The 23,416-nt window shown below is 39.0% G+C and overlaps 3 protein-coding genes and 1 non-coding gene across 5 annotated transcripts; all 4 read left to right on the forward strand.

Moving 5' to 3' along the window:
- Positions 1 to 1,389: 1,389 nt before the first annotated feature.
- Positions 1,390 to 4,148, forward strand: LOC120001342 (7-methyl-GTP pyrophosphatase). 2 transcript variants are annotated; one of them, XM_038849624.1, is made up of 9 exons: positions 1,390 to 1,543; positions 1,676 to 1,747; positions 1,839 to 1,913; positions 2,110 to 2,193; positions 3,104 to 3,173; positions 3,237 to 3,328; positions 3,577 to 3,618; positions 3,723 to 3,803; positions 3,941 to 4,148. In XM_038849624.1, the coding sequence occupies exons 1-9, from the start codon at positions 1,517 to 1,519 to the stop codon at positions 4,010 to 4,012; spliced, it is 615 nt and encodes a 204-aa protein (XP_038705552.1). In that variant the 5' UTR covers positions 1,390 to 1,516; the 3' UTR covers positions 4,013 to 4,148. The 2 variants fall into 2 exon arrangements, with proteins under 2 accessions (XP_038705552.1, XP_038705546.1); XM_038849618.1 differs by having other exon boundaries at positions 3,104 to 3,328.
- A 6,981-nt stretch (positions 4,149 to 11,129) lies between these two features.
- Positions 11,130 to 11,236, forward strand: LOC120004300. The gene has a single exon (XR_005469493.1). It is a non-coding gene; the product is annotated as a small nucleolar RNA R71 (small nucleolar RNA).
- A 5,928-nt stretch (positions 11,237 to 17,164) lies between these two features.
- LOC120001356 (60S ribosomal protein L6, mitochondrial-like) lies at positions 17,165 to 20,024 on the forward strand. Its single transcript, XM_038849635.1, has 3 exons — positions 17,165 to 17,391; positions 17,664 to 17,754; positions 18,553 to 20,024. Exons 1-3 carry the CDS (start codon positions 17,246 to 17,248, stop codon positions 18,895 to 18,897), a joined length of 582 nt encoding a protein of 193 aa, XP_038705563.1. The 5' UTR covers positions 17,165 to 17,245; the 3' UTR covers positions 18,898 to 20,024.
- A 1,166-nt stretch (positions 20,025 to 21,190) lies between these two features.
- Positions 21,191 to 22,340, forward strand: LOC120004087 (DNA-3-methyladenine glycosylase 1). The gene has a single exon (XM_038853331.1). It carries the CDS (start codon positions 21,263 to 21,265, stop codon positions 22,184 to 22,186), a length of 924 nt encoding a protein of 307 aa, XP_038709259.1. The 5' UTR covers positions 21,191 to 21,262; the 3' UTR covers positions 22,187 to 22,340.
- Positions 22,341 to 23,416: the final 1,076 nt, after the last annotated feature.

Here is a 23,416-nt window from a genome sequence, read left to right on the forward strand (position 1 = left end):
GTAAAAACTCATTTAAATTCCCAATTCAAGATCACAAAAACACTAAATTGAACATATAAAATTGAATAAATTACCACAAAAACCAACACAAACGTCACTAAGTTGAAAAGATAAAATTGAACAAACTAAAACAAAAACACTAAATTGTTGAATATATATATAGTTGAACAAATTACTAAAAAAACTACACAAAATACTAAATTGAACATATAAATTGTTGAATGTATAAAATTGAACAAATTACTACAAAAACCAACACAAAATTGAACAAATTACCACAAAAACTAACACAAAAATACTAAATTGAACAAATAAATTGTTGAATATATATAATTAAACAAATCACTGAAAAAACACAAAATTTAATATATAAATTGTTGAACGTATAAAATTTAACAAATTACCAGAAAAACCAATACAAAAAAAATTGAACAGATAAATTGATAAAAATTTACAAATTGGATATAATGTGAATTGACTTAATTATGTTCACTAAAATAGACGTATCTTTGCCATTGGTGATCCATTTTGGGCCCATAATATATCAAATTGAAAATTGTTTCAAGTCCTATGATGTGGTTTTGATGCATTTTTTGGCCTAAAAAATGGTTCAAATGATTTTCGAGCACTCTATAAGTGGATTGTTCAATGCACATTGGCTGCACTAGTAACTGAATTAGTTGATTACTTTATCAGACCGGACCACACCTTAAATATCTAAATTGAGTATTGTGCATATTTAAATGAGAATGTTCAATGTGCTTTGGCTGTATTAACAACTAAACAAGTTGATTAGGCCAGACCACACCTTAAATGTCTAATTGAGTATTGTTCTTATTTATAGGGTGTGTTTGGCTTGATTTTGACGCCAGATGAACCCATTGTCCCTTTGTTGAATCAAAAATTATGTTGTATGGATTTTATTATATATATGGTACTAATCCAGTTAAGCTCAATTTTCAAGCTTAAAAGTTAAAATAGATGTATTGTCTGTCGTTGTTGCCAATTTGAGCTAAATAAAAAATGCAGTCAAAATTTTTAAGAATCCTTGTCCACAACTTACATATGAAGGCGAAATTCACTATAAGAATAAGGAAAAGAAAGTCAAGATCAACAGCATATCACAATTGAACAATATATAATGGATCTGCCATAACAGAAGAAGCGGAGAGCTAGAGAAATCGCAATTGCTGCTCGCGAAACGAAAATGGCAGTGATGTACGGAGAGAGTCAGAGACACACACCGATCGATTTGAGCGGGAATTACGCGAGGGAAAGTATTTACAAGATTGGAAAAGGGGCAAGCGGATAACGACGTCGTTTGGTTATGCTAAATAAAAGGGTTTGGATCTTTTCTTTCTAAACGACGCCGTGTGTTGTCATACGACACGTGGACTGCTTGGAACCCCATAGGACACGTGGTGACTGCTGATAAGTTTCAGGCTACTACACGCTTCGCTTCGCTCATCTTCGTCATCAAGGTAGCAGCTCCACGAGAGAGCTCTGAAGGAGCGAGATGGCTGCGAGAGAATCTCCGTTCAAGGTTTGTTTCATCCATTCTCATGCTCTTAATGTTATTATTAATTTCTCATGGAAGAATCATAACCCAGAATCTCCTATTTTTAATGGTGCTATTGCCTGTATAACCTAAATCGAGCTTCATATTTCGTTACAGATAATTCTGGGTTCGTCGTCAATGGCTCGGCGACAAATATTAGCTGAAATGGGCTATGATTTTACAATAATTGTACGTACTTGACCAACAAATTTTTTTTTTCATTTTTGTTCTCTTATTGTCAATGAGTGATATGTAATTGAACTGGGTTTGTGATTCTCAGACTGCAGATATAGATGAGAAGCTTATTAGGAAAGAAAAGCCAGAGGAATTGGTAATGGCTTTAGCAGAGGCAAAGGTATGACTTCTTCACTACCAAGTACCAACACCTACTTGTGGATATCCTATTGAAGTTTACTAGTTTAGTCAAGCAATGCTGGGCCTATTAGTGTTTCTGGCAATCTCTTTTTCGTATTTTCGTATTGGAAATTGTCTTTTAAAATTTGTGATTCTTGTATTAATATGGCGTGTTATCTCGATTCTTTTTCCACTAGGCAGATGCCATCATCTCGAAGATTTGTAATATCGGGAAATTGGAAGAGAATGCTCACGCGACACTGTTAATTACCGCAGACACTGTATGCTTCTATTAAAATTGTTCTTTCTGAAATTTACCTCCATTTAATTTCATGGTATAACTAAATGCTCCAAGTAGACATGGTTTATCTAGAAAATCTGCATAAGCATTTAGAATTCTATGGGAATGAGGTTATGACAATGTTGGAGTTTCTTGCTCTCTTAGATAACGGCTAAAGCACAGAATTCTTGTTCGTCAGGCTCAATTTGGAGGGTTAGTAATTGGGAATTTCAAGTTGTTTGGTGATTCTACCTCAATAAATGATTGTCTCTAGATTCTATTAAAGATTGCATTAGATATTAGTAGTTGACTTAGTTGTGAATCCTGTTCTTACTGTCCAGGCAATCCCTTGCTGGTTATATGTTTCCATTTACCTAATTACCCCCCTTCTTGAACTATAATATGATCATTAACACATCTGAAATGGAAGTGGTTGATGATATATTTCTGGCCAATACCATGGAAATAATGCAGCTAATCTATCGCACCCATCTATGAAGAATTTCTTAAAGAGGAATTTCCTTGGTCAACACTTGTACTGATTTGACTGTTGCACATTTGGTTACTTTTAAATTCTCCGCATTTTGCAGCCTTTTCTATCTGATGAACCTCTTGGAATCATCCAATGATCAGTTGTCAAACAAAAAATGTGAAATTTGGCTGAATAGTGATGTCAAGCACTAGTGTCCCTCTTATTACATGAAGTAGTGTTCTTATATCCTGTGGCCGGTTGCTGGGTCGGTCTGTTAGATGTATCACTTTTATACCTCCTTTGATTGCGCATATACATGCCAATAATAGATGGAGCGGAAAATATTAAAATAACTTTTCATCATTTGGCAAAATTGTCTTGGTTGACAAATTAACTTATATGAAGTTATTTCTTAATGCTATATCTAGTGGCTTTTTAGGTGGTGGTATATGAGGGGATAATTAGAGAGAAACCAGGCAACAAGGAAGAAGCACGGGAATTTATCAAAGGTTTGCTGCTGGATCTTTCTTACACCTCATTGCATTGCCATTTGTGTTCACATCTATTTGCAGGTTATTCTGGCGGTAATGCAGCAGTTGTAGGATCTGTGCTTGTAACCAACCTCAAGACCGGGACAAGGAAAGGGGGATGGGACAGAGCAGAGGTACTAATTGTTTTGCTTATAATTGTCTTGTGCTTTTCTGATAAATTTCTTCAATATGGGATATATAATTCCATATCCACGTAAGATATGTATGACGCACAGCTCTGTTATACATCTCACTGTTGTCGATGAACCCCATTGGAACTGATTTATCTATTGTCGTTAGTGCATGCATGATTTGATTCATTGCTGTGAGCCAATGTTCATAAGGGTAGCTTTTGAAGATAAGATTGGTTCTCTCTTTACAGGTATATTTTTATGAAATACCAAATGAGGTCATTGATGACTTGGTAAGTTTTGTACATAAGCTCACTTCTTAGATGTTGTTTCGTTATTGTACTCTTTTCTAAATATAAATTATGAGTTTCTTTGTTTGGTGATGAGCTGTGCTCAGATTGAGGAAGGAATCACCCTAAATGTTGCTGGGGGCCTGATGCTGGAACATCCTCTGACATTGCCCTTTGTTGAAGCAGTGGTCAGCTCTCTCTCTTGAACAACGGATTTTGGTTTATCTGGTTAAAATGCCCCAGGCCAACCCCTGAATCAGGAATTTGAGACTTACCTTCCTTCCTTCACTTCTTTTAACGTAGGCATTGCTTCGATCTTTCGCAGGTGGGGACAACAGATACCGTGATGGGACTTTCTAAAGCTCTTACCGAAAAACTTATACGGGCAGCTCTGTAGCTGTTGTAAATTTGGTGGTGAGATTCCAATGGCTTAACTGTGTCAACAGTGGATCGATCTCCCTGCTATAGAATATTTTTCAGTCATCTGCTGGTGATTGCGGTCTCAAATCCTCTTTTGTTGATTGGCTTGGCCAATGTAAAGAAACGTAATTGTTGTAAAAAAATAAAAAGTGTGTTTTCATTATGATGTAAACCGATGTTATATACAAGAGTGAGATCATTCTAACTCCTAGAAATTAGCTTCCATGACATACGTTTTCCTATTCTAAGTATTACAGTCAACGTATATGATTACCATCAATCAAGGTCTGGTCACTCCCCTTTAATCTGGTGAATCTTCCTTAACTGGCAAATCTTCCTTAATAGATAAAATTGCCAGCTAGCGGTTCTGTCCCGTTGATCTAGTCATCATAATCAGCTGCTTGATTAATGGAGGAATATTAGTATAAAGTTGCCAGCTACGTTATAGGCAAGAGTCAAGCAACAACAGTAGGAGAATAATCCTTAATACTCCCCTTCAAGTTGGAATAGATATTGATCATTCCTAACTTGCATAATAAATTTGAAAATTGCGGGAGACCCAAAGATTTGGTAAATATATCTGCTGGCTGCTTCAATGTAGATATGTGAAAGGTTTTAATTGTTCCAGTTTGTATCTTCTCTCTCACAAGATGACAATCTATCTCTATATGCTTGGTACGCTCATGAAACACAGGATTGGAGGCAATGTGAAGAGCCGCTTTATTGTCGCAATACAATCTGACCGCCTGTGGATGTCTTACTCCCAAATCATGTAGAACATATTTAAGCCAAGTTATTTCACAAGCAACTGATGCCATAGATCGATATTCTGCTTCCGCACTGGAGCGTGATACTGTGGTTTGCCTCTTAGTTTTCCATGAGACGAGTGAGTGACCGAGGAAGATACAAAAACCTGTTGTAGATCTTCGTGTGTCTCGGCATCGGGCCCAATCTGCATCACAATATGCATTCAACTGTAATGAACTATTTGCAGCAAGAAAAATTCCTTGTCCTGGCGTGTGTTTAAGATAGCGTAAGACTCGGTGGGCTGCTTCTAGATGTGGGACCCGAGGCTTGTTCATAAATTGGCTAAGGATGTGCACTACATACACCAAATCTGGCCGTGTGATGGTTAAATATATTAGCCTCCCAACAAGTCGGCGATAAGAAGAAGGATCTTTAATGTACTCGCCTTCATCCTTGCTAAGTGATAGATTTTGTTCCATTGGTGAATTTGCAGGCTTGACTCCCAAGTATCCAGAATCATCTAATATTTCAAGTGCGTATTTTCGTTGAGAAAGAGCAATTCCTTTTGTGGATCGCGCTATTTCCAATCCCAAGAAATACTTCAGATCACCCAAATCTTTTAACTTGAAATGTTGCATGAGATGAGCCTTTGTGTCTTCGATATCTTGTAAATTATCGCCAGTTAAAATAATGTCATCCACGTATACAAGTAGGGCAGTGAGAGAATTCCCACGGGTTCGGACAAACAATGAGTGATCTGATCGGGAGGAATGAAAACCGGCATGTTTGAGAGCAGAGGACAGTTTGATAAACCATTGACGAGAAGCTTGCTTGAGGCCATATATAGACTTGTGTAGCTTGCATACTCGTGTCTCCCCTTTTTGTCCGAAACCGGGAGGAAGGGACATATAAACATCCTCGTCGAGATCACTGTTGGGTCTAAATTAACCTTACTAGCAAGTGTACTAGTCGGCGACTACAGCACAATGATAAGCAAGGGTCGAATCCACAGGGACGGTGTTATATCTAATCCAAATTTATATTTGTATGTACGTATGGACAATGCAAACAAAAGTAAAGTTCAACTCAAGATTGTTTGGTTGGGTAATTAAACTAAGACAAGCAAATAGCAAAGTGTTTTTGGTATTTTCTTAGAATAAAGATGCAACTAATGCAAATGAGATGAATGAGATGAACACCAAGGCTTTGGAATCCCCCTTGGGAAATGACTTGCAATGACACAAATTCACACACATATTTGCTAATTCGGGCATAACGAATCCGTACCTAAGTCGGTTTTAGCGCACTTAAGCCAAATCTCCCTAAAATCGATTACTAGCCATCTTATTGGTCTAGGTCGGATATTCCTAAATACATTCTAGCCATCTTATTGGTCTAAACATGCATAGGAATTCATGGAGTTCTATGGAGATTAGAATTCATACAAATTGTCACCTAATTAAAGGGAGACACATTCATAATCAAGTGTTTCAAGAAGCATAATCTACTTGACATATTATTGTCTAAGCAAATTCTCCAAACAATTTCATCCAAAAACCTAAAGTGTTGGCCAAACACCACAAGCATGAAGAAATTGCAATCAAACATAGAAACACAAGATTTATACCCAAATCAACTCATATATATGTAAATCAAGTCATAAACAAAGTCATCAAACCCAAGGCTTCATCCTAGCCTTGGCACAAGAGGTTTAGTTACACATAATGAGAGAAAAACACAAAAGGAGAGATGAGAAAATCATGAATAAACCCAATTAGTTGAGTAGATCCAAGTTGAGCTGAAGAATCTCTCCTCCTAGCTCCAAGAGTCGCCTCCCCCTCTGCTTTCGCTCTCCAGAAACTCAGTTCTAGGTCTAAAAACTCCTGCGGCTCGGCAAGTTCGCGAATTAAAACATACCAAAAAACTGTCTTGTGCGCCTAGGCGCGTTGTATTCACGCCTAGGCGCACCACGCCTAGGCGCACGCCTAGGCGCACGCCTAGGCGCAATCCTAGGCGTGCACAACTTCAAATTCACGCCCAACTCGCTGGACTGGGCGTGCACAAGTGATACTGGGCGTGCACAAATATTGCGCCTAGGCGTGGAATGATTCCACAATCTCCATACGACGTCCGATTTGCACGATTTTAGCGTCTACGGAAAGCTTGAGATGTCTAGTTTCCAATGCCTTTTATTTCGCTTGATTCCGATAACGTGACAAAAAGTTATAAGTATTTGAACACACGAAGGTCGGTGGACATTTTCTTCAGTTCAGCCCTTTTTTCATCACTTTTCATCCAAACCGCAATCAACCTATCAGAAATACAAATCAAAACATAAATACACTCATTATTTATCAAAAGAAAGCTTAAGAGGGGGATATTTCTACCAAAAACAATAGGTATTATCATACCTATCAAACACCCCACACTTAAACCTTACTTGTCCTCAAGTAAAACTAAACAAAGTACATCTACCAACTAACATCCTAACTCACTAACGCAGGAATCGCGATTGCATTTAGCATATGCAACAAGCCGTTAAACCCCTAGGTGTCCCTAGTGGAGGAGTTTTGTCTCCTGAGGGCTTACAAGAACGACACCCACAAACGTTTCAAGATAACTCAAATCAAACATATGTGAGGGAAATTGCTAGAATCGAAACAATATACATCAATGCCATGCAATCAAAAAGATGTGGAGACCCCACACTTCATCCAAACATATACTCAGTGAAGATTATCCGTCTACTCAATCACTTCATCTAAATTAAGTGCATGCAAAGAAGAAATGTATAAATATTTGGCTTCCAAAAGTTCATAGGCGCCAAACATAGTCACATTCCAAGAATTCCAAGAACAGTCAAGTAGTAATACCAAGGCACTTTTATTTATGTACATACTTCTCTTCTTCTTCTTCTTCTTTTTTTTTTTATTATTTTTTTTTATTTTTTATTATTTTTTTTATTTTCATCTTACTAGGCCCGTGCAATGCTCACTCCTTTAAGCTTTCTAGTCAACCCATGTAACAAGTTCTCAACCAATGACTCCCAACCAGTTGGTTTAGGGCATTATGTGATAAAGCACACCTCGGATCAATCACTCGAGTTGAAAAGGCTTCGAAGTTAAGCTAGCCTAGTATGTTCATCAAGATTGTCTTACCTTTTTACGCGAAACTCGAGTTGGTTAGACAAGAGCCCCGGTTACTCAGCAAGATCACAAGAGCGGAACATGCTTTTATTCATCATCAATTTTTTTTTTAACATGCATGTAATTAACTAGTGCCAAGAATATCACTAACACGGTGTTCTAGATCATCTTAAAGAAAGTCCACATTCAACATCTATTCACCCAAGTCATACCCCACAAGCATACATTCTTGTGCAAGTGAATTCAAGTGATTATCCAATAGAGTAGACGTCAAGCATATAGAAGGATAAGATGGGTTCCACAAACCAAGATCAGCTGCATTTCAATATAGCACTCAATTCAACAGAAAATTCCCATAAATATGCAAGATTCCAGCACTGAATTTTTTTTTTTTTTTTTTTTTTTTTTTTTTTTAAATTCAGCTACAACAAAAATCATGTGAAATTTGGCACAAGATAATCCATATGCAGTCCACCACCCCACACTTTAAAGAATGCATTGTCCTCAATGCAAAACATAACAATGTAATAATGCACTAAAAAGAGGACAAGTTGAAACAATACAACCTGGGGGTTGGAGTCATGCATCGAGTGGATTGGGGTACTGGCCTAGCCACAATTCTTCAATGTCTTCATGAACCCTTTCTTGCATATGACCTTTTTTTTTTTTTTTTTTTTTGTTTTTTTTTTTTGTAAACACACACGCCTAGGCGTGTATAAGGTGCGCCTAGGCGTGCACAATACGCGCCTAGGCGTTCACAATACGCGCCTAGGCGTGGTCTGGCTGTAAACATAATGCCCAGAAATTTAAACTTTCCTGCAGCCAGATTCCAACACATTCAAACTAACATCCACACAAGATTTTGTCAATAAAAATGGAATAATGAAGAACAAAAGGATACACAAAAGGATATACTTCATTGGGTTGCCTCCCAAGTAGCGCTAAGTTTAATGTCTTCAGCCAGACGTAGTTGTACCTACAAAATCAACCATGTATGCATCAACACTTAATAATTTAAGCAAACTCTCACCCCAAACTTTAAGAACATGCATGGTCATCAATACAAATAAATAAAGGGAGGGAGAAAGCTTAAACACAACACTCGTTTTAGATAAGGAGAGAGACAACCTGATTTGGAGAAATCACCACAAGCCTCAACACCTTCACAACAATTCTTGGGAAACAAATCAAGGAGGATGGTGCACAGGATACTTTCCATTCAGAATCCCCGAAACATTTGGCCCACAGAATTGAAATTGACGAGCCACAAATTTCCACCCTTTTTCTATCTTAGAATTCGTTATCGTGAAAGTACCATGGATAGACAATTTCAATGTCTCAAAAGGAGCACACACTTTACCTCTCAACATTGTTTTGGACCGTGCCTTTTTCAACTTCCTTGCTCTTGTCCGCATGCCTTTCAAAGTTGGAGATAGCTTGCTAGTAACAAGGGAAGTAGCCATGAGCTCGTTGGATATTGGTGATGATGGGGTCTTTTTGCCTTCATTGCTATCACCATCCACATATTCAACAACCTCATCACTTGAAGCCGTTTTTGTCAATAAATTCACTCTCTCATGGCCTACCATATCAACATGAAGGCATTCTCTAATGACATCCGGACTCTTCATAGCCTTAAAAATTTTGAACTCAATGGTCTTGTCAAAGACTGTCATTGTGAGCATGCCCTTTTCCACATCTATAATGGTCTTTGTGGTAGCCATAAAACCACGGCCTAGAATGAGTGGTACATCTCTTGTCGGATTAGGTTCACCCTCCATATCAAGCACCAGAAAATCCACCGGAATAACAAAATCACCCACCTTTACTAAAACATCTTCAACTAACCCAAAAGGATGCACTAAAGAGCGATCAGCTAGTTGGAGAGTGACTGAAGTTGGTTTCAACTCACCTATCTTCAAAGTAGTGTAAACAGAATAAGGCATGATATTTACACTTGCACCAAGATCCATCAAGGCCTTTTCAATTTCTTTCTCTCCAATAATACAAGGAATGGTAAAGCTACCCGGATCTTTTAATTTGGGCGGGAGCTTCTTTTGTAAAATAGCACTCGTTTCTTCGGAGAGAAATACTTCTTCATGATCACCTATCTTCCTTTTGTTAGTGCACAACTCCTTCAAAAATTTTGCATATGCGGGAATAGACTTAATTGCCTCAATGAGTGGAATATTAATCTCCACTTTCTTCAAAACTTCAAAAATATCCCGATTATACTTGCTTTTCTTAGCTGGGGCAAGACGAGATGGAAAAGGCACTTTTGGAACATACTCTTCTACTTCCGGCTTTTCCTTCTCAACATGAGGTATTTTGGAAGCACTTGGCTCCACCACTATAGGCTCATCATGATTCTCACCTTCAAGCTTTTTATACTCAATTTTGTTATCCACATTTTTCCCACTTCGCAAAACAGTAATAGCATTAGCATCCTCATACTGCTTAGGATTTACCTCAGGTTGACTCGGCAGCTTTCCTGGCTGTCTTTCACTCAAGGCATGAGCAAGTTGTCCTACTTGCATTTCAAGCTTTGCGATAGATTGAGTATTACTGGAAACAGTTTGTTGCAACTGAGTCATTGACTTGCTCATCTCTGCTTGGGAATGTTGCATTGTGACTTGTGATTGAGCAAGCTGGGAAATAAGGTCCTCCATAGTAAACTTCCTTGCATCTTGAGAAGGTGCTTCTTGTCGTGGAGCTTGCCAAGGTCTGGGCCCTTGATTGAAATTCTGGGGTGAAGCATAGGAGAAATTGGGATGATTCTTCCATCCTGGGTTATATGTGTGAGAAAAGGGATCATTCTGCTGCCTATGAAAAGGTTGAACTGCATTAACTTCCGCTTCAGGAAATGTCCCACTTCTAGAACATACATGAGTAGGATGATCGGTGCCTCCACAAATGCCGCAAGGATCCAAATTTCTGCTCAGCAAAGTCACTACCGCATCCAATTTCCTAGCCACAGATGCCATCTCTGTATTTGAACCACTAGCCTCATAAACCATGTGTCTAGGAGCATCAAGATCACGATTATCCCATTGTGAGGAATTTGCCACCACAGTCTCAATAATTTCATTGGCTTCAGTTGGTTCCTTAGCCATAATATTTCCTCCAGCAGCTGCATCTAACCTATGGCGGCATTCATCAGCCAGATGTTGGTAAAAGTATGATATAATCTGCCATGGCAAGAATTGATGATGTGGGCAACCAATCAATAAAGTTTTATATCGCTCCCAAGCCTTAAAAAGTGGTTCTCCCTTGTTCTGCCTGAAATGGAAAATCTGATCCCTAAGCCTCTGTGTCCTTGACTGAGTATAGAACTTCTGAATAAACTTAGCAGAAAGTTGTTCCCAAGAAGTGATAGAATTTGGTGGCAGAGTCTTGAACCAGATCTTAGCACTTTCCTTAAGAGAAAAAGGAAATAGCTTCAACCGTATGAACTCTTCAGATATGCCTTGAATTTTTTGAGTGCCACAAATCTCCAGAAAATTATCAATGTGATCACTAGCATCTTGATTTTCCGCTCCTGAGAATGATGGGAGCATGTTAATCACATGACATTTAAGCTCATAAGATAGATTTGGCGGAATGGTTGGTAATATGATGCAAGATTGTCTAGTAGAGAATTGTGGCATAGAGTAGTCCATGATAGTAACAGGAGCATTTGCATTGTTGCCAACTTCTTCACGATTTTCAGCCATGCTTGCTTGTTCAGAATGTTCTCCCAAAATTTTGTCACTAGACGAACTAGAGCTGGATGTAGGAGAAATAGAACGAGTGGAAGATTTCTCCTCAAGAAGATCCTTGTCTCTCTTGTTCCTTCGTGCACGTTCCAAGTCTAGATCAACAGGAAGAATTTCTGTATCTTGAGAACGCCTTCCTTGCATGAACTACAAACAAGAAAGAAAAGTATAAAGATCACTAATTATCAAGAAAGAAAGAGCTAAACTAAGTATGTAAGTATCTATGTATATAAACAAGAATGGATCAAATATAAGCAACCCTCCCCGGCAACGGCGCCATAAACTTGTTGGGTCTAAATTAACCTTACTAGCAAGTGTACTAGTCGGCGACTACAGCACAATGATAAGCAAGGGTCGAATCCACAGGGACGGTGTTATATCTAATCCAAATTTATATTTGTATGTACGTATGGACAATGCAAACAAAAGTAAAGTTCAACTCAAGATTGTTTGGTTGGGTAATTAAACTAAGACAAGCAAATAGCAAAGTGTTTTTGGTATTTTCTTAGAATAAAGATGCAACTAATGCAAATGAGATGAATGAGATGAACACCAAGGCTTTGGAATCCCCCTTGGGAAATGACTTGCAATGACACAAATTCACACACATATTTGCTAATTCGGGCATAACGAATCCGTACCTAAGTCGGTTTTAGCGCACTTAAGCCAAATCTCCCTAAAATCGATTACTAGCCATCTTATTGGTCTAGGTCGGATATTCCTAAATACATTCTAGCCATCTTATTGGTCTAAACATGCATAGGAATTCATGGAGTTCTATGGAGATTAGAATTCATACAAATTGTCACCTAATTAAAGGGAGACACATTCATAATCAAGTGTTTCAAGAAGCATAATCTACTTGACATATTATTGTCTAAGCAAATTCTCCAAACAATTTCATCCAAAAACCTAAAGTGTTGGCCAAACACCACAAGCATGAAGAAATTGCAATCAAACATAGAAACACAAGATTTATACCCAAATCAACTCATATATATGTAAATCAAGTCATAAACAAAGTCATCAAACCCAAGGCTTCATCCTAGCCTTGGCACAAGAGGTTTAGTTACACATAATGAGAGAAAAACACAAAAGGAGAGATGAGAAAATCATGAATAAACCCAATTAGTTGAGTAGATCCAAGTTGAGCTGAAGAATCTCTCCTCCTAGCTCCAAGAGTCGCCTCCCCCTCTGCTTTCGCTCTCCAGAAACTCAGTTCTAGGTCTAAAAACTCCTGCGGCTCGGCAAGTTCGCGAATTAAAACATACCAAAAAACTGTCTTGTGCGCCTAGGCGCGTTGTATTCACGCCTAGGCGCACCACGCCTAGGCGCACGCCTAGGCGCACGCCTAGGCGCAATCCTAGGCGTGCACAACTTCAAATTCACGCCCAACTCGCTGGACTGGGCGTGCACAAGTGATACTGGGCGTGCACAAATATTGCGCCTAGGCGTGGAATGATTCCACAATCTCCATACGACGTCCGATTTGCACGATTTTAGCGTCTACGGAAAGCTTGAGATGTCTAGTTTCCAATGCCTTTTATTTCGCTTGATTCCGATAACGTGACAAAAAGTTATAAGTATTTGAACACACGAAGGTCGGTGGACATTTTCTTCAGTTCAGCCCTTTTTTCATCACTTTTCATCCAAACCGCAATCAACCTATCAGAAATACAAATCAAAACATAAATACACTCATTATTTATCAAAAGAAAGCTTAAGAGGGGGATATTTCTACCAAAAACAATAGGTATTATCATACCTATCAATCACCATGAAGAAAGGCGTTGCTAACGTCGAGTTGGCGAAGAAACCAATTCTTGGTGGCAGCAATGGCAAGTAAAAGACGGACGGTGACCAACTTGGCAACCGGTGCAAAAGTTTCCCGATAGTCGAACCCTTCAATTTGACTATAACCCTTGGCAACCAAACGAGCTTTGTAGCGATCAATAGTGCCATCATGAAGGAATTTGATTTTGTAAACCCATTTGCAGCCGACAGCTTTCTTGTTTGAAGGTAAGGATTGAAGAGACCAAGTACCATTTGCCGTGAGGGCATGAAGTTCGTCATCCATGGCAGCACGCCATTTGGGATCCTGAATTGCTTGGGCAAAGGAAGTGGGTTCCCTGACAGCTGAAATGGAAGCGACAAAAACACGGTGTGCAGGAGAGAGTCTATCATAGGTAATACAGGTAGATAAAGGATAAGAGATACCTTTGTGTTCAGTCGACACTGAGTTGGACGAAGGGAGAGACCGAGACGGTAAGGAAGCCTCTACGTGGTAATGCTGAAGGTAGCTGGGTGCTTGAGTTGATCAGCGCAACCGTGGTGCAGGAGAAAGAGAGACTGGAGGAGAGGGAGGCAATGTGGGAGGGGAGGCAATAGGTGGTGTAACGGCAGAAGAAGAAAGGTCAGAATCGGGGATGGGGGTTGGTGTGGGGACAAGAGTAGGAGGAGAGGTTGGTTCAGGTGGGGAAATGAGTGGGGCAGGTGTGTGTAAAGGTGTCGAAGAGGGAGAAGAGGCAGCATGTGTCCAATCTTCATAAGGAGGAGTGGATAGAAGTCGGGAGGGTGGATGTGTTTGGTGGGGAATTGAGGGATAGTGAGGGAAAATATGTTCATGGAAAATGACATCTCTTGAGAGAAAAATTTTTCCTGTATCTAATGCATATACCCGGTAACCTTTGGTGGCATAGGGATAACCAAGGAATAAACAGGGAACAGAGCGAGGGTCAAGTTTGGCTGGACGGTGAGGGTAAGTGGAGGCAAAACAGAGACAACCAAAAACACGAAGGTGAGAGTAGGTTGGTGGTTTGTTAAAAAAAACTTCAAAAGGAGTGCGGCCGTGAAGTACTGGCGTGGGTGTTCGATTAATGAGATATGTAGCAGTGAGGATTGCATCACCCCAAAAATGCTTGGGTAGATGGGCTTGAAAAAGGAGAGCTCGGGCAACATTGAGGAGGTGTCGATGTTTACGTTCAACGACTCCATTTTGTTGTGGAGTAGAGACACAACTGGTTTGATGGAGGATACCCTTGTCAGAAAAAAATTGGGGCATGGAAAACTCAGGGCCATTGTCACTGCGAACGATTTTTACTCGAGATGCAAATTGCGTTGCAACAAAATTAATGAATGTAATGAGAGAATCACGGGCATCGGATTTTCGATGTAATAAATAGACCCATGTGCATCGCGAAAAATCATCAACAATGGTAAGAAAATACTTTGACCCAGTGAGTGTGGGTGTATGGTAACCCCCCCATATATCAACATGAATTAATTCAAAAACTGCATTTGTATTGATAGAACTCAAACTAAAAGGTTTGCGAGTCTGTTTAGCAAGGGGACAAATTGAACAACTATCAACGGAACAAAATGGAATAGTCTTGGTAAGTAAAGACAGAGCTTGCAAACTTTTATTGGAAGGATGACCAAGACGTTGATGCCAAAGATCAGGATTGGTGGAGACGGCTGCCGAAACAGAGAAGCACCCAGATGTCTTTGTGATATCCAAGTAGTAGAGGCCTTCTAGCTCAACGCCCGTCCCAATCGTCTTCCCCGAGTGTCGGTCCTGAATGAAACAAAGATGATTAGTGAAGGTAGCATTACAGGAGGAAGTCTTGGTAAGATTTGCGACAGATATTAAATTTAAGCGAAAAGAGGGAACACAAAGCACATTATATAGGATAAAATTTTCGGAGAACCGTATTGTGCCTATGTGGGTGACACGAGCAAGAGCTTGGTTTGGCAAATGTACATGACGATGGGAAATGGGAGTGCTGGAGTGCATAAACCGGGTTGAGCATACCATGTGATCGGTTGCTCCTGTATCAAAGATCCAATCAGTTTCGGAACTAAAAACATTGACACATGGCGCAGTACCTGAAAGGTTGCTTATTGTTGAGGCTGAGCTCACTTGATTTGCCATGGAAGTTGTCTTGGTCTGATCAATGAGAGCAAGTAAATTATGATATTGATCTGCAGTGAGGTGGTAAGATGGAGATTCTGATGTAGAATTGTCAGGCTTGTATTCAGCATAATGGGCTTTGGAAGAAAAACCCGAGTTCCCCTTTTTGTCTCCATGGAAGTTGGCTCGCTTTAATTTACGGCATGCATCAACAGTATGGCCTTTAAAACCACAATAGTCACACTTTAGATGTGCTCGGCAGTTATCAGTAGTGTGTCCCGTGATATTGCATCGGTCACATTTGAGATGGGCGTTCCTTGGGGCATATGATCTGTTAGAATGGGATGTTCCATTCTTGACAGCGAAGGCCACAGATTCTGGTGTCCTGCCCACAACCTGCGAAGAAACAGCCCGTTGTTTTTCATCCTGAGTAATGAGAGAGAATACCTTGTTGACCGACGGTAGAGGATCCATAAGTAGAATTTGTCCGCGAGCCGGGGCATAAACTTCATTAAGTCCCATGAGGAACTTTATGGTGCGCTGCGTTTGTTGATATTGGAATAGCGCCTTTGCTGTGTCACCAGTGCAAGGTGGAAGAGGGCTTAATGCATCTCGCTTATCCTATAGAGTTTTTAGCTTGGTGTAGTATTCACCAATATTTGTGCCACCTTGGACATAGTCATGAATTTCTTGTTCAATATGAAAGAGATCCACACTGTTGTTTTGAGAGAATCACTCTTGAAGCTCGTTCCAAAGTACTAAAGCGGTGTCATTGTACATGACACTTTCTGCAATGGCCGGGGAAATTGTGTTGAGAATCCATCCTTTGACGAGTAGATTACAACGAGTCCACTGTCGGACTGCTTCTGCTGTTCCAGAAAGAGGTTTTGTGATAACACCATTGACAAACCCGTCTTTATTCTTGGTGGTGAGAGCCATGAGCATGGCATGGCTCCAGATAGGGTAATTGTTCTGAGTTAAGAGCTGTGTAACAAGGATCAATCCTGGTTGATCCGAGTGATGGAGGTACAAAGGATTGTTCGGATCATCGAACTTGTTGGCAGCGGAATTGTTGAGTGTCTCGGATTTCTCCGGTGTCTTCTCACCGTCGGTGGCCATTGAAAAATAGGATGACTGAAGAATGATGATGGTGTTTTAGGAGAAAGAGAAACCTAAAACCTTTGATACCATGTAAAGAAACGTAATTGTTGTAAAAAAATAAAAAGTGTGTTTTCATTATGATGTAAACCGATGTTATATACAAGAGTGAGATCATTCTAACTCCTAGAAATTAGCTTCCATGACATACGTTTTCCTATTCTAAGTATTACAGTCAACGTATATGATTACCATCAATCAAGGTCTGGTCACTCCCCTTTAATCTGGTGAATCTTCCTTAACTGGCAAATCTTCCTTAATAGATAAAATTGCCAGCTAGCGGTTCTGTCCCGTTGATCTAGTCATCATAATCAGCTGCTTGATTAATGGAGGAATATTAGTATAAAGTTGCCAGCTACGTTATAGGCAAGAGTCAAGCAACAACAGTAGGAGAATAATCCTTAATAGCCAATGTACTACGAATGGAAAATTTGTTAGATTCTGTTGTGCACTGAAAATTTGATGATTCATGCAGCTGTTACCGGCTTACCGTCATGAGTTCACAAGCTTCTTATGCAAATGCCATGGCATGTAGACATACTCCCATTATGAATTCAGGATTGTGCTTCAAGACTCAAGTCAATGAGCTTCTTCAAATGCAATTTAGGCTAATTGTGCAAGTTCATGTGCCAAAAGCAAGGTTAATAGCAGCTAAAAACCCAAGTATTTCACTATTTCCCGTAATTTTTTGATGGGCTTTAGAGGATAAGCGCATAGCCCATGTGTTAAAACCCAATGGACAAACCCACTCAATTGGGCTTAAGAGAATAAATTCGCTTGGCTCATATATCAAAATCCAATGGGAATTAGAAAACTGATCTTTGTATATTTTAGTTATTAGAAAATATTCAATAATTGTTCCTAAAATATTAGTAAAAAACTAAGAACTAAAAACTTGATTCATCGAACCAGGAGAAGAAATCCCTTGCTTCAGCCTTCCGATTGCACAGTAGAGGAGCATTCGAGACCTCCATCTTCCGCCTTCAATTGGAACGCCTACCAAGTATGAGCGTAACTCTAATTTTTTTTTTCTTTAGCTTCACTCTTTCCCCGTTTCAGTTAACTGGTCCATGGTCGTTTGATCTAAATGAAGTTTTGGGTTTCATTTCTTTTATCTGATTTAGTATATTAATGGCGTTGATTCAATTAAATGAAGTAGTCTTCGTTCGAAATGTATCATTTCAAGATTAATCAGAGACTCTGTTTACTTTGGTTGCGTTGGCAACATCAGAACAGCAATGATGTGTGTGTATTTTTCCATAGTCTAATGAATTTATATCTTGTTAGCTGTGGTACCATAGAATTTGGTATGAATTTCGTTTGTGACAGAGCTGGTGTTAGTGCTCACGAATAGTTCGACGAAATGTCTGCGCTTGGAATACCCTAATAATTTCTCTTAACATTGTCTTGTTACAAAACTCTCTTCTGTTTGATGAATGAATGTATCTCGACCACTTTATCAACTTGTTCTTTGAGTGTGTCCCTTCAAATTGGATACCGGAAAGACCTGTTAACACTTGACTTCCTACTGATGGTGGGATCTTTTATTGGTTTCTAATTTGAATCATGATGCAGTGAATAAGTGGACTTTTTTGTTGTTCATGTTGAGTCCCTTAATTCAATCTTTATTTAAATTATTTATGTATCTTCTAGTTTAGAGTGAAATATGTCTTTTCATCTGATTTTACAGTTTCTTAGTTTATGACTGCCTACAAGAAATACCATGTTTGAAGAGATTGTGTTCATTTGAAAATAAATATGCAATTCTCCTTTCTTGTAACTGATTCTTTTATTCACTCAGGAGAATCCAGGATTTCAATTCACACTCACTATAATAATGGAATCCAATTTCTTTCGTTTTCTGAAGATTGTTGGTGTTGGATATAAAGCCAGGGCTGAAGCCGAGGGAGGCCAATTATTTCTCAAATTGGGGTACAGTCACGAGGTTGAACTAACCGTTCCTCCTGCAGTTCGCGTTTTCTGTTTCAAGAACAATGTAGTTTGCTGTACAGGAATAGACAAGCAAAGGGTGCACCAATTTGCTGCCGCTGTTCGTAGTTGCAAGCCTCCTGAAGTTTACAAGGGCAAGGGTATAATGTACATTGATGAAGTTATCAAGAAGAAACAAGGGAAGAAGTCAAAATGATGGAAAATGTGTATGCTACTGCCTGCAAATTGCATACTTCGATGGCAATAAGTTAAGGACTACCTGCATCCTCATACTTTATGGGTTGTTTGGTAGGTGGGTTTGTTCTAACTGCATTTGCTGATTCTTCTATAGGTCGCAAGAAATTGTTATTCTTATCGTGTCTGGCAATGTCTTCCATAGAAAAAAAAAATTTAGCACCACTAAGCCTGCTTAGCAAATCAGATAGGCCTCTTGACGAAGAAACTTCAAAGCCTAACCATTGGTCAATGATCAAGAAATTATTTAAGAAAAAATGGGCATTAAAACGGATGGTGGCGTTATTAGTGCCCGGATTTTGTATAGGATTGGGGTATTTTGGTATGGCGTTAGGGGTAGGAAACTTAGATATGAACCTCTACTTGAGTGTTACTCTAAATGCTCTATTAGAGATACCTTCAAGTGTTTTTACTTTCTTGATGATTGAAAAGTGGAGCAGGAAAGGTTCTCTGCTCACAGTTGGCATACTTGGTGGGGTTTTTGGTCTAATAAGTAATAACTCCATTAATAAGAATAAGAGGAATTCAGATTGGATTGGAATTGGCCGCATTTTTTTGTGCAAGTACTGCATACAACATAATCATGATATACACAGTGGAATTGTTCCAAACTTGGTTGAGGCACTCTGTCACAACGGCTCTGAGACAGTCCTTGATATTTGGTGCGGTCTTTGGGCCAGTACTTGTTTCCTCCTGGAGGAACGATGAGTTGCTGTCTTATAAAGTGTTTGGTGCTCTATTGTTGATCTCTGGATTTTTTATGGTAAGTTTGCCAGAGACAAGAGGTGTGACCATTTCTGATACAATTGATGAGCAGGAGCAAAAGGAGAATAATACTATGGCGGTTTCTTTCAACAAAACAGGGCAAAGGGGTCCGGTAATGCGAACACCAACTGTTTGATATAATTACGGTTGTTCTGCGGAAGAGGTGAGGAGGATCGGTTTTTCTGTTAAGGACGCCGATGTTGCAATAAAATGTCTTGCGTGTCTCCCAGCCAGCGGAGACAGAATCCTCATTGGAAGTACATTTGTTGTTATCCATTTCTTTTATTTGTTCTATTTTCTATTGTTAAACAGGTTAACGTGAAACAGATTTTTTTGTTCTTCCTTATCATGTACTCTTTTAATACATTTTGGGGACCAAAGAAAATTCAACCAGGAACAAGAAGATATAATTTTAAATAACTATTCCTTTTCATCTATCATAATTCTAAATCTACTATTGTGAAGACATTTTAGCGACCATAAGAAAATTCAACGAGGAACAACAAGATCTAATTTTAAACAATTTTTCTTTCTCATTTATAATAATTCTAGATGGACTCGATATGAACATAAACTCGGGTTGATGATCAGCATATGTTGGGGGCTCCATAATTCGTTTAAAATTATAGATTCTAAAATTTGAATACAATAGTTTGGGAGGTGTGCAATATCACACCACATTTTTTTTTAAATTTGTATGACTTTTTCTTCATTATTATATGTGAATTGTAGATTTATGGGAATTGTAGAACCCCAAATTCGTTGTTTTCAGTGAAAATCAAAATTGAACCCAAACTTTTCAAGTTCATACAATTTGGTCTCATAGAGATTCATCATTAAGCAATCACCCAAATATTTAAGTTTAGTTTTATAATCCACCAAAACGCTACAGAATTATTTTACAAGGAAATCAAATCAGACTACTTTCTCCTAGTCCACATAACATCAAATAAAAAAAGATGGTAAAGAAGTTTCATCTAGTCAAAGGGGATAGGGGGCTGGAATTGCCCATAGGTGAAATTCTTAAACTTTTTAAAATCTGAACCATTGGTTCAATCTTGTGGCTAAGATTAAAAGATACTCTCATATTTTCTCTCTCCAGACCAGGGTTCTCTCTTCCCTCTAATCTCCCAAAATTGGTTTTCCACCAAATGTCAACAGATAACTGGATATGCTATTTGAGGAAGTATAATACTGGAATTTGCTCCCAAACGAGAGTACAGAATAATCCAAACACAAGAATATGTTCCCTTAGTGTCCTCGTCGTTGCTGCCGCTGGTGAGAGTAGTCGTTATCGTCGTCTTCTCTGGTGAGAGTGATCGCCGTCGCCGTCTCCTGCTGTGCCCTTACTCCCTTAGTGAGGTTTCGATTTAAGAGATTGATGGGAGAGAGTGTTCTCTTAACAGTTTGATTTAAAGATATTAAATCTCAGCCATTAAATGGAATGGATGGCTGAGATTTACTTAATTTCACACAATACCACCAAAAATATTCCAGCCCCCCCTATCCCTAGTCAAAGTATTTGAAATGGTAAAAGCTGAAAACCGTGGACTTCAAGAATCATGCGCATAAACTCACTCATAGAGGGTCGATTGTGCAGCGCCTGCAGTCGCTTCTCTCATTCAATGGCAAAGCGTACTCGAATCAATCCTCCACCGCGCTCTCCACCGGTAGCCGCCGACACCACCTTTGCATCTCACAACGCCCCCTCTTCCTCCACAATCTCATTCCGATCCCGAAAAATCCGCAAAGTCATCAACCCCGCAATCACCAGTAAGGAGCCGCCGGTCAACGCCTCCTCTGAGTCTTCTCCTCAGCCTTTGGCAATCACAAAGCCCTCGTCACTCGAACCCGAGATTAATCAGGCTCTGCAACATCTTCGCAACTCAGATCCTCTCCTCGCTGCCCTAATTGATAAATACAACCCACCCACATTCGATTCTCAATCCCCACCATTCCAATCCCTAGTAAAGAGCATCCTCTACCAGCAGCTTGCCACGAAAGCCGCCAAATCGATCTACGACCGATTCATCACCCTCTGCGGCGGCGATTCTGGTGTCTCCCCTGAAACATTACTTGCCCTCTCCGCCCAACAGCTCCGTCAAGTAGGGGTCTCCGGTCGAAAAGCGAGCTACCTCCACGACCTATCTGAGAAATACACAAAAGGGGATTTATCGGATGCGTCGATTCTCGCAATGGACGATGATATGCTTTTAGCGAGGTTGATTATGGTGAAGGGGATTGGGGTTTGGTCTGTGCATATGTTCATGATCTTCTCTCTGCACAGACCGGACGTGCTGCCGGTTGGGGATCTTGGTGTGAGAAAAGGCGTGCAGGTCTTGTATGGACTTAAGGAGCTACCGAAGCCATTGCAGATGGAGCAAGCTTGTGAGAAGTGGAGGCCGTACAGGTCTATTGGTTCTTGGTACATGTGGAGGTTAATGGAGGCCAAAGCATTGACTGGACCTGCAAAGAAAAAAAAGTAGTACCATCGACCATCGTAATAAATTCACAAGGTGTGAACTTCCATTGATGCTCTGTAATTTGTAATTTTGAGGTTTCAGTTCTTGGATGTTTCGATCCCTGTAAACCCTTTATACGTTAATTCAAGAGCTCTGGTTATGGCCCTTTTTACGTTGATAGCATGGTTTATTGCCTGAAAATGGTGAATTAAATCATCATTTTGAAGTTTAAACTTGAAACTAACCATACGAAATGCCCTTTGAAATGAAATGTAAACTTGTAGATCGAAGATCGGTGCCGATATTTACACACAAATTTGGACTCAATACACACATATTTTTAAAAAATATTTTAGTTTACCAATTTATTCTTAAATGAAATTACTTTAAAAGCTATCTACTTTTTGCACCCATATTTTTTATTCAATACAATACAATTAAATTTAACTTTGTAACCCAAATCTTTTAATTAAATTTTTATACGAATGATCTTCTCCTCTCGTCTCCTATCTTCTCTTAGTCTTCCATCTTTTTCCCAATATTGGATATTCATGGATTACAAGAACAATATTATGACAGAGAATTCAATGTTTTCGCCTAGTTACATTGAAGAAAAGAGGAAACTTGCTGAAAATTATGAAAAAAAAACAACACTACAAAGAATCTCGTAAAAAACAATGAAGAGAGCGATATTGGACAAAATCCCCCCAATAAAGTAAGTATATAATTTTTTATTTTAATATTGTTAATATGATATTGGTAAACCCTTCCATGTTTGACGGCGGAGGACATAAGATTTATCCTCCAATATGGAAATTTTAACTACCATCCTTTTATTTTCGAGTGTGGTGTATATTTAAGAATAGATTGTTATCGTAATTTGACATTCCCTTTGTTGTTTCACTGCAAAAAAGGTATGCAAGATTTTATTAGAATTTTTTCTAATAATATGAAGTATTTTTTGTCTATTTATCCTTAATATAATTCAATAATATCAAGTCTTTTGTGTCTATTTCTCCACTTTCTAAACTTAATCTATAGAATTGATTTTGAAATAACTGTCGAAAATATTTTAATGATTATTAAAGGAAGGAAGTTGAGATATATATGGATGGAGAAAGGGTAGTTTAGGATATTAAATATTATATAATTAATATGTACGAAAGGGTTTTTTAGGAAACTCAATGTGTGTATTGAAAACCAATTAAAAGTGTATTAAGTAATTATGTGCGTTGAGTTCCATATCGTGTGTAA

Source organism: Tripterygium wilfordii, chromosome 1 (assembly GCF_013401445.1).
Source record: "Tripterygium wilfordii isolate XIE 37 chromosome 1, ASM1340144v1, whole genome shotgun sequence".
Lineage (NCBI taxonomy): Eukaryota > Viridiplantae > Streptophyta > Magnoliopsida > Celastrales > Celastraceae > Tripterygium > Tripterygium wilfordii.